Source organism: Limulus polyphemus, unplaced genomic scaffold, assembly GCF_000517525.1.
Source record: "Limulus polyphemus unplaced genomic scaffold, Limulus_polyphemus-2.1.2 Scaffold7824, whole genome shotgun sequence".
Taxonomy (NCBI): Eukaryota; Metazoa; Arthropoda; class Merostomata; order Xiphosura; family Limulidae; genus Limulus; species Limulus polyphemus.
Window position 1 is genome coordinate 19,257 of NW_013673434.1, and position 11,206 is coordinate 30,462.

An 11,206-nucleotide genomic window follows, 5' to 3' on the forward strand; every position below is an offset into this window, starting at 1 on the left:
GTCTGTGATGTGTGAATAACCAATCGAAAGCTCAGAATGGCCCCACGTGGTGTTCTGAGCCTCTGCAAAGTACTTACATGAGAAACTCTTTCTTTCATGGTAGGTTCCAATTGGTAAAGTAAAACATTATTGAGCTCAAAATATCATATTTTTTTAGACCCAAATACAACTTAGCCTGATAAGTTATAATGAAATTCTGTAGTATTGATATAGTAATCCATGAGTTTTTTAAATTTAAAAATGCATATATAAAATCTAAAAAAAATATTTTCTTTTGCTTTCTCCACTTGCAAAATTTTATAAGGCTTACCAAGTTACGACAAGCAGGAAACAAGTACAAAGTTCGTAACTAGAAGAGATAATTGTTTTCTACACTTCTTTATTTGCTGTTCTATGTTTTAAAAAAAAACTGAAATTTAAGAACTTATTTGTAAATAGTAATATATATATATAATTTGTAGTAATTCTAGAATGATGTATGTCTGGTCTAGAATGTTGAAGCATGTTTGTGTGAAAGATGTATGTCTAGTGTAGAATGTTGAAGCATGTTTGTGTGAAAGATGTATGTCTAGTGTAGAATGTTGAAGCATGTTTGTGTGAAAGATGTGTCTTGTCTAGAATGTTGAAGCATGTTTGTGTGAAAGATGTATGTCTAGTGTAGAATGTTGAAGCATGTTTGTGTGAAAGATGTATGTCTAGTGTAGAATGTTGAAGCATGTTTGTGTGAAAGATGTATGTCTAGTGTAGAACGTTGAAGCATGTTTGTGTGAATGATGTATGTCTAGTCTAGAATGTTGAAGCATGTTTGTGTGAATGATGTATGTCTAGTCTAGAATGTTGAAGCATGTTTGTGTGAATGATGTATGTCTAGTGTAGAATGTTGAAGCATGTTTGTGTGAAAGATGTATGTCTTGTCTAGAATGTTGAAGATGTTTGTGTGAATGATGTATGTCTAGTCTAGAATGTTGAAGCATGTTTGTGTGAAAGATGACTTGCAAGATATATGCCTGGTCTAGAATATGCTGTTGAAGCAGTTTCTGTAATAGATGGCTGATGTTTGTATACAAAAATTATGGTAACTAGCAATCGTAAGCCAACATTTCTAAATTGGCATTATGCCAACAATAATATACTCGTATTGAGTCAGTATTTTTAAATGTTTCAAAGCCTTTTTTTTAAGTGCTCTTCCCCCTCTCACATAATTTCCAAAATTCTTGTTCCTCATTTTGATTTATTTATACACACACCACTTTCCTCATTAAAATCAAAATACTGTTTGAGGCTATCTGGCTTACTCAGGAATAACACTCCTGTTTTGTTTTTCTGTTTTTATTAATGCTGATTGTAACATGAAACATTTACAGTGCTCATCGTGTGATGTTTTGGTTTGTTTTTCTGTTTTTATTAATGCTCATTGTAACATGAAACATTTACAGTGCTCATCGTGTGATGTTTGTTATGGAAAACTAACATTACATATACACATTTATATCTGTAGGTAAAACGTAAGCAGTAGACTATTCAGGATCACAAGGTTTAAATTTTTTTGTAATTGCTACATAAAAGTTTGAGTGCATACATGATGTAAAGTTTTCAAAATTGAGTTAGTTGGATAACATTACAAGCACATGTACATGTGTTTATCGATTTGTATATACAGTTACACTGTATTTCTGTAGATATTTTTCAAATATTATGTGACGTTATACTTAGCTGTATAATATAGGTTTTATTTGTACACTTTATTGTGTATATAACTATACCACATGGCGTATTATATCAGAAAAGTCCTGTAAGCAAAAAAAAAGTTGACAAAATCCATTTTTTATATCCAAATACATCAATATCCAGTCAAGGACAACGTTATGAAGTTAGTACATGTATGTAACCATCTTAACGAACACCTCCTCCTCTCATGACGTGTACTTTTTCATATTTATTTCCCCACACTCTTTAAACGTTACCATTTTTTACTCCTGAACAAGTGAGTCAAGGATTCAGAAGCTCTTGAAAGGTGTTTTGAAATAGCCACAGGCAGGAATGTGAAGCTTTTTTTTTTGTGTGTACTAAGTTCCAGAATAGTAGAGATGAGAAATGTACTAATCCAAACTGAAATATTAATTAACTAAATTATTAATTATATATTGATTTCAATTATTTCCTTCTTGTTATTGTATGAGGCTAAAAATAATGCAATTTAATTCAGAATATATAAAAACTGTAAAATCTATGGGGAGATTATTCAATCCACACGTACCTGTATCATGAAATCAGACCACATGGTTATTGAATGTTTGAACACCTTGCGGTTTTCCATCATGACTATGAAAAAGGTCACAGAGTTCCCGGTCGGTGGTCATTTATTCCGTATCAATACAATTTTACATTAAAAGATAACAGTTCTGATCCAAGTGAAAAATAATCGCGTAGATTAGAAATAGTTATAAGTGTAATGTTAAGTAATTTACAGGTTGGTAGTGCCTTTGTGTCGGTATATGATGTTGACGATGGATTAGCTTATCGTCAAACAGATTATTGATCTTACGAGAATTTTAGTGACAGTAGGCATTTAATGATATAAAAGAAAAAATAACATGATGTAGCACTTGTATTTATACACACACACACACACTTCATGAAAACAGAACTACATTAACCCTAGATTTCCAGAGCAGTTTTCCCCCAAAAAACTAAACTTCTTTGTTCCTTGGGTGGAGTGAATTTTCTCTCTACCACAAAAAAAAAGTTTCCAACTGTTGTAACTAAGTCCATTCCAATATGGTCCTCAATTCTCTTTATGTACATTTGTGTTCCATCAACGTAAGGTTTTATTTTTAAAACGTGCATTAGTTATCTAGTTGAGAAAAGTTTAACCTTATTCTCTGGTGTAAGACATTTTTCAAAATAATTAATACAATTACACTTACCTTTATTTTTAGCCAAATTAATTATAAATATATACAGGGTATGTATATGGGGTGAGGAAGGAGGATGATAACAGTAGATACTCCACAGGAGTATATCATTCCCTATGGATAGATTTCCCCCCGGGAATAATGGCTATAAACCAGTGGTTCTCAAGCTAGTCATAGTGATCCTCTGCATGCTAAGAAAAAATAATTACTCGTAGTTTACTACATCGGAGACTGCAAGGGAAAACCCATAAAGTGTAAGTCTGACTTGTCACAGTTACTAAGGTATACCTGGTAAGATAAACAAAGTTATTTATATTTGGGGGGGGGGGGATATTTCTATTTTTCAAATCACTGAGCCTTTCTTTAAAAACAAACAAGAAAAAACATGCACTTCTGAACTCGGTTTTATCCAAAAGTTCAACTACAAATGATATTTAAATTACCTTTATTTTGAAAGGTGAATAGATTTTGATCTAAAGACCTATTACCTATGTGTTCCAGGATTGTAAATAAATACACATGTGGTGGCTGTAATGTCACTTACATTGGCAAAACTATACGCCAATTACACCTGTAAGCCTGCAAACATATGGGAGTATCAAGCAGAACTGGTAACAAAAACTATCAAATCCACCAGACTCCACAATTGGCACACATTGAAAACACCAATGACCCCATCTTGATTATGAATTTCAAAGTCATCTCATCTGGATCCTCCAATATTGAACTTTTAATTAAAGAAAGTTTATCTATTATAAATGAACTCCGAACTTTAAATAATATCACAACTTCACTACAATTAAGTCTGTTCTGAATAACTTGTATAATATCATTGCATTAACCTATCCTTTGCTTATTTGGTGTCTTTTAATTTATTTCATCATTTTATTCTGTATTTTAATTATTTTCATAAAATGTTTAAACTTTATAAATATTTGTACCTAATAATCTGTTTAGTATAGCTTGCTGAAGATGGAATATGTATATTCCAAAACGTTCAAGAATTAAATGTTTGTTACTGTACACACACACGTGTCAAATGTTCGTTGTTGCTCCCATTGTTTTGTTGTTCATCATTAAATTTTGATTCCCGTTGAATGAATCTGTTGCTAGCATTATTAAATGACGATATGGGAATGATACTTTATAGCTATTTCATTTGCTTGAAAAAATTGACATCAAACTTGCAAACACCATCAAGTCATCCCCAAATTCTTCTACTTTAAAACTACAAATTGTTACATACAGAAATCTCCTGCCTATTTCTTGTGTCAGCGTCATCTTTTAGAAGAAGAACAGAAGTTGAAATTCAAACAGAAGAACCAGTCTACCACTCAACACAACTCAGCGAAGAATGAACTAAGAAATAACGTATCATGGATCAACTTCAACTACTTGCTTAAACTGGTTAATAATATTAGCGCAAAAACTGAAACCTGCCTGGAATACAAGCAGAATGTTAAACTGAATAAATTAATTCCACATTATTGATCCTAATAAGGTAATTTTTAACTTTAACCATGTTGTACTCGGCGAACCCTGTAAAAGTGCCTAAAGCTTTGCTTACTTCTCTGTAAACCTAAATTCTCTGAACTCATTAATTTGAAAACTGCTGCTCAACAACAGTTACGTTCTTGGAAAATGTCTCTGTGCAGGGAAATATTAAAATAGAACTGCCGTTCCCTCACTGAAAAAAACTAGAGCCGGTTTTAGTGTGTGTAGGGGGTAGTTTTCCCTTGGGGGAAATCACTGTAACACATTGTCTAGAAGTTTGATTGAAAAACTTAATACATGTGTGAATTTGATTAATTTATTGTGAAAAAGCATTTCTGTCCATAAAGAAAGAGTTTGAGAAATTATTTGTCTTGTATCACTTGCCAGTCTTCATTTAACAGTATGTTCTTTGTTCTTCCTTTAATGATTTATTTAGCAGAGTATCAGCAGAACCTCCTAATAGGTGTGAGGTTATTCCTGGATCCCCAGGAACTTACAGAAGAATAAGTGCCACCAGCCTTCTGGAACCAGGAAGAAGGTTTTCACTGAAGTATCTTGAAAGGAAGATGGCAGAGGTATCTGTGTCAAGTAGCTCTACGTGGCCAATTGAAGAAGATGCATACCAGTTAGTGGAAGTTATAGGTACGTATTAGTCGTGTATTGTAGCACGGACTAGAATAGTAAACCTTGTAGGATTTACTAGTTAAGCATCGTAGTGTGAACAGGTTAACACAGCCTCATGTTCTCAAACACAAGATTTTATTAAATGTATCAAGAAAGTTGAATTGTCGATGTTAGAGTAGCAGTTCTTTTGCAAGTTTAATTCTAAACAAACAAGCAAAAAAAATACTGGATCAATCTTTAAAAGTAGAATACATTACCACCATGATTGTGACAACTAAACATTTGTAAACTGGTGCTGAAGGGAGAATTGTTGGGTTAATCTGTAAAACTGGAATAAATGACGACCACTTTAAAACCATTACTGAAAGGAAGAACTGTATGGGTTATGTGGAGCTAATATGGTTTTCATTTTATTTACCAAGTAATTTGTATAAGAAACTTAAGTTTATAAGATATATCAAACTGTAAATTATAAACTGGTTCTGAAATAATACAACTCAGTTAATCTATTGTATTGTCTTGCATCTAATGATCTGTGATTGGTTTAGTTTCACTCTGTGTGTATGATATTGTTAAAAGGTCAAAGTCAGCATTTAAAAAAAAAACAGAAACATAACCACAAAATAAATAAATAAAAGCAACAAAACAAAAAGCTAACAGTCAGCCATTCTACTGATGCCTATTCTTTAATTAGAGATTACGAATATCAAGGGTAATATGTTTAAGCTTTAGAACCAGATATAAACTTGTTCACTAGCTAAAATTATTTTTCTCTCTCTCTAAGTTATAAACACATGGAATGGTTTGTCTGAAAATGAGGTGAGAGCCATTAGCCTAATTTCACTTAAACATTTGTTGAATAGGTATACAATGATGTGAAAGTAACAGGTTTTAGTGCTTGGACTCTAGGTGGTGAAGGAGTGACCTCGATGGTCAAAGTGGCTTTTGGTCACCTTGATAATTCTCACATTCTAAGAACCTGCACTAGTCATTCTCACCTGTGATAATTTATTTTACTCTGGATACAACAATCAATTTACATTTAATCTACATATTTTGCCGAGCTATATTAGAAATGTCTAGTGTGTCTGTCTGTCTTTTATTGCTTGCATGACTTTCAGTTACAAAACCTTCAGTAATTTTTTTTAAAATCAGCAGGGTTCTTCCTCATCTCCAAGGGAAGTAAACTATGAAATTCGATTAAGATATACTGTTTAGAACTCTAGTTATAAGCAAAAAGTAGATGCCTAAGGATGGAATGACGGTCACTCATCACAGTATGATACTTGAGGTGTCCGTGTAACTAATGATGTAAAATTTTAGTTTCCTAGACCTTATTAAATGTTTGCCCTTTTTATATTTTTTTGTGTTTGTGTATGGCAACAAAATTACTTGATTAGTAGTTAGTTTGTACTTTTGACACCATTAATTGTTATTTTCGTTAACTATCCATAAGTGTAAAAACACTTAGATATGTATTTTGATTTAATAGTTTCACACATCTTATCAATAGTTAAGCACTCCTGGGAATGCAAAGTGACTGTCTTCATAATGTCATGTTGAAATAACTCCATTGTCAACCACAATACAAACAGCCATGCCACAAATAAAAGGATCCCAGGAATTAAACATATTTTCATGAGGTTGCACAGTTGGATCACTTGGGTGATGAGAATGTGATCAAAGTGAGCAATAATCACTAGATTATGTTACAATACCACTGTCCACAATTAATACGTTAACAGACCAGTTCCAGTCACATCAGAAAAACTACTTTTTCACAACATGGGTGCTCACAATGAACTGAAAGACTGTGTGTTTTGATTTGATGAGTGTCATATGTCAAATGGCCACTACTGCTGCAGTTGGTATTGTAGATTTCTATCTCACACGCTCCTTCGTTTCTTGGGACAGTTAATTTTTTCCAGACTTGTACAAGTGTTAGACAGTAGAAACACCTGAATTTGGCAGCTATCTTCCCAGCAACATTTGTTGAACTGTCTGCAAACCATGAAAAATTACGGTAATATTCCTGTTATGGTGGGACAGATGGATAGTCACTGCAGGTGGTGTGTTAAAGGGTGGTCACTGTTTCTCAGTATATCATAATTTTTGAGCAAGGAATTTTCCCTTTATAACCAGATGAGGCAGTGTTTTCAGTCAAAATAGGATTCCTACATGAAAGTTGGGACATTATTACTCTCCTGTGGCCATGCCAGTCACCAAATATAAACCCTTTGAACATCTGTGGTCCAGGATTGATTGTTCCTTGCAAAAATATCTGAGACAGCCAAGTTGTAGGAACACCTTTGTCCAAGTTGGGCGTAATCCTGCAGGCTCAGATTTAAGGTCTTAGAAGTCTAATGTGTTTCTGCCTGAAATAATGCAAAGAGCAGCTCCAAAGAATACCAGTAGTAGCCTTGTACTCTTTGGTTCATGTTTGTTTATTTAATAAAATGACATTTTTTCAGGAATGGGTGTCTATTTACTTGTTTGCTGTCCATTTGAAGAACAATAGTTGTGGAGTTAAACACCACATTTTGTAGATTTGAAGAACAATAATTGTGGAGTTGAACACCACATTTTGTGCTACATAATTATTGATAGTAATACTCATTACATACTGTTTGTACATTGGTTATTTTATATATATTTTTGTCATTACCTTGTTCTTTCTTCTGGAAATTGGCTGTTGTTGATAATCTACTGTAGATTTTAAAGATGCATTTCTTATTTCATTTTCTAGGTGTAGGGGCAACAGCAATTGTTCACAAAGCTTTCTGTAAACCTCGTAATGAAGAATGTGCCATAAAGCGGATTAACCTTGAGAAGTGGAACACAAGCATGGATGAACTGGTAGTAAGTGTCTTATTTAATCACTCTTAGGACTGGTTAGTTAGTGAAAGTCAGTGTTCTGTTAGTTATTGTGGTGACTTCACTCTGTAAAGTAGAGATTTATAAACTTCCTTGTCTGGAATAGTACACACATTCACAAAGAAAAAGTTTGAAAGTCTTTATTAACCACGTGCACTCATTGACCTGTCTGTAGCGAGAGAGTTAACCAGTATCAGTTGTAAAAAGTTTACTGCTAAACTAAGTAATTCTACAGAAAAACGTAAAGCAGTTTGTGATCCAACTGCATGCTGTACTTCTCTATTTATCCAATATTAATACAATATTTTAAGTATTTGAAAATAATTCCATGTCCATTCTGGTGTACAAAAATATATTTAAACTTCTGTTTAAAAAGTTAAAAATTGTTTTGTACCTGGACCAGAATTCACCGAAACCCCTTAGTGTTATTTACATGTAACAGATGTAGTTACACCTAAACTAAGATACTGTAAAATACAGGTTTAAAAGAATTCAATTGATACGAGTCAACTGAGTTTCCAGAACATTTTGTTCCTACATTTTGAAATTTGTTGAGATTATGAATCAAAAACTTTGTATTAACTTTTGAAAAATGAAATTACTACTGTTTGAAAAAATTATTTTAGAACTGGATAGAAACCCAGGGATGAAATTATATTTTGATTTGATATAATACTTACAGTGTATATTATTACTTAAGTGAGGAAAATACATGTTTAAAAATGTTATCATAATGTTTTCTTTGACCTGATAATGGGAGTAGTGGTCAGCCTTGTGGCAGAGCACTGGATTTTGGAGCTAAGGAGATGGCTTAGGATTCATGGGGCACCATAATCTATTCCTCAAGTTGTGGGTGTATTGTAAGAGTGACAGTCAATCTCTTAGCATGAATGGTGGGTGGTAGGTTGCTGTTGTCTGCCTTCCCTAAAGTCAGTACTTCAGAATTAGGAATGGCAACAGAAAGCCTTAGTAGCTTTGTTATAAATACAAAATACCTGATGATCAGCTGGAAGTTTTCTCTAAGTATATTCATTGCTCATTATCTGGTCTGATACATGATGTTTTACTTGTTTGTGGTAATTAGATTGTTCATTTGTGATGATATTATTTGTCTACATGGATAATATTTTAACCTTGTGTTCATGGGTGGAGGTGAAAGTGTACATGCAGAGATCAAAATATTATGCTTCTGTCTTCCTGAGATCAAAATATTATGCTTCTGTCTTCCTGAGATCAAAATATTATGCTTCTGTCTTCCTGAGATCAAAATATTATGCTTCTGTCTTCCTGAGATCAAAATATTACTCTTCTGTATTCCTGAGATCAAAATATTACTCTTCTGTATTCTTGAGATCAAAATATTACTCTTCCATATTCCTGAGATCAAAATATTACACTTCTGTATTCTTGAGATCAAAATATTACACTTCTGTATTCTTGAGATCAAAATATTTCTCTTCTGTATTCTTGAGATCAAAATATTTCTCTTCTGTCTTCCTGAGATCAAAATATTTCTCTTCTGTCTTCCTGAGATCAAAATATTTCTCTTCTGTCTTCCTGAGATCAAAATATTTCTCTTCTGTCTTCCTGAAATCCAAATATTTCTCTTCTGTCCTCCTGAGATCAAAATATTTCTCTTCTGTCTTCCTGAGATCCAAATATTTCTCTTCTGTCTTCCTGAGATCAAAATATTTCTCTTCCATATTCCTGAGATCAAAATATTACGCTTCCGTATTCCTGAGATCAAAATATTACGCTTCCGTATTCCTGAGATCAAAATAATACGCTTATGTATTCCTGAGATCAAAATATTACTTTTCTGTATTTCTGAGATCAAAATATTACTTTTCTGTATTTCTGAGATCAAAATATTACTCTTCTGTCTTCCTGAGATCAAAATATTTCTCTTCCATATTCCTGAGATCAAAATATTACTCTTCCGTATCCCTGAGATCAAAATATTACGCTTCCGTATTCCTGAGATCAAAATAATACGCTTCTGTATTCCTGAGATCAAAATATTACTTTTCTGTATTTCTGAGATCAAAAATATTACTTTTCTGTATTTCTGAGATCAAAATATTACTTTTCTGTATTTCTGAGATCAAAATATTATGATTCTATATTCCTGAAGAATTTATCTTTGCTTGAGGAATTTAATGTTTTTAGTTGGCTTTCCTGATTCGGAATGCAGAGTCCATCTGTATTCCTTTAGTTATGACCAATGAAAGTGAACATACTGCATGGATTAAATAAATAAAAAAAACAATTCATGAGGAAATTCAACTTTACATGAACATAATTTTATTTCATTATTTCTATCCCTGACATGCCACAACATTGTACAGTGTCATGGTATTTGGTGTTTCATGTCAGTTATCAGCTATTCATTTTACCCTACACATTTAGCAACAGTTCCTGATAGAAGAGAGTAAATACTACATGCAATACCGATGGATACTGAACAAAACTGTAGATATTCATTTTGGTGGTTTTAGAGGTTATGGTAAAAGTATTTATATTCACCACATGAACATCACCTCGTACTCTTAACTTGTTGGATATCTTCTGTAGAACAGACTTCTACATTTTACTAAAAGTTCCCACATTTTGTATAGATATATACATAGTAAATTAAGAATTATAGTCAATATTCCTTCTGCTTTTAGGAGTCAGCCCATTGGATTGGCCCTGTCACCTTCAGTTAAATGGTGATATACAAATGTTTGTTCTGGTTTCAGAATATTATATGATTACATCTGTAATATTTTAAATGGTGATATGCAAATGTTTGTTCTGGTTTCAGAATGTTATATGATTACATCCGTAATATTTTAAATGGTGATATACAAATGTTTGTTCTGGTTTCAGAATGTTATATGATTACATCCGTAATATTTTAAATGGTGATATACAAATGTTTGTTCTGGTTCCAGAATGTTATATGATTACATCCATAATATTTTAAATGGTGATATATAAATGTTTGATCTGGTTTCAGAATGTTATATGATTACATCCGTAATATACAAATGTTTGTTCTGGTTCCAGAATGTTATATGATTACATCCGTAATATTTTAAATGGTGATATATAAATGTTTGATCTGGTTTCAGAATGTTATATGATTACATCCGTAATATTTTAAATGGTGATATACAAATGTTTGTTCTGGTTTCAGAGTGTTATATGATTACATCCGTAATATTTTAAATGGTGATATACAAATGTTTGTTCTGGTTTCAGAGTGTTATATGATTACATCCGTAATATTTTAAATGGTGATATACAAATGTTTG

The 11,206-nt window shown here is 32.6% G+C and overlaps 1 protein-coding gene across 1 annotated transcript in view; it reads left to right on the forward strand.

Annotated features, from left to right (window-relative positions):
* The window catches only part of LOC106474894 (STE20/SPS1-related proline-alanine-rich protein kinase-like), a 21,181-nt gene that overhangs the window by 5,131 nt on the left and 4,844 nt on the right, over nucleotides 1–11,206 (forward strand). The window contains exons 2-3 of the mRNA XM_022403170.1: nucleotides 4,846–5,051; nucleotides 7,780–7,906. Of these exons, the coding sequence (XP_022258878.1) occupies nucleotides 4,976–5,051; nucleotides 7,780–7,906 (203 nt within the window). The 5' untranslated portion in view covers nucleotides 4,846–4,975. The remainder of the gene's footprint in view (nucleotides 1–4,845; nucleotides 5,052–7,779; nucleotides 7,907–11,206) is intronic.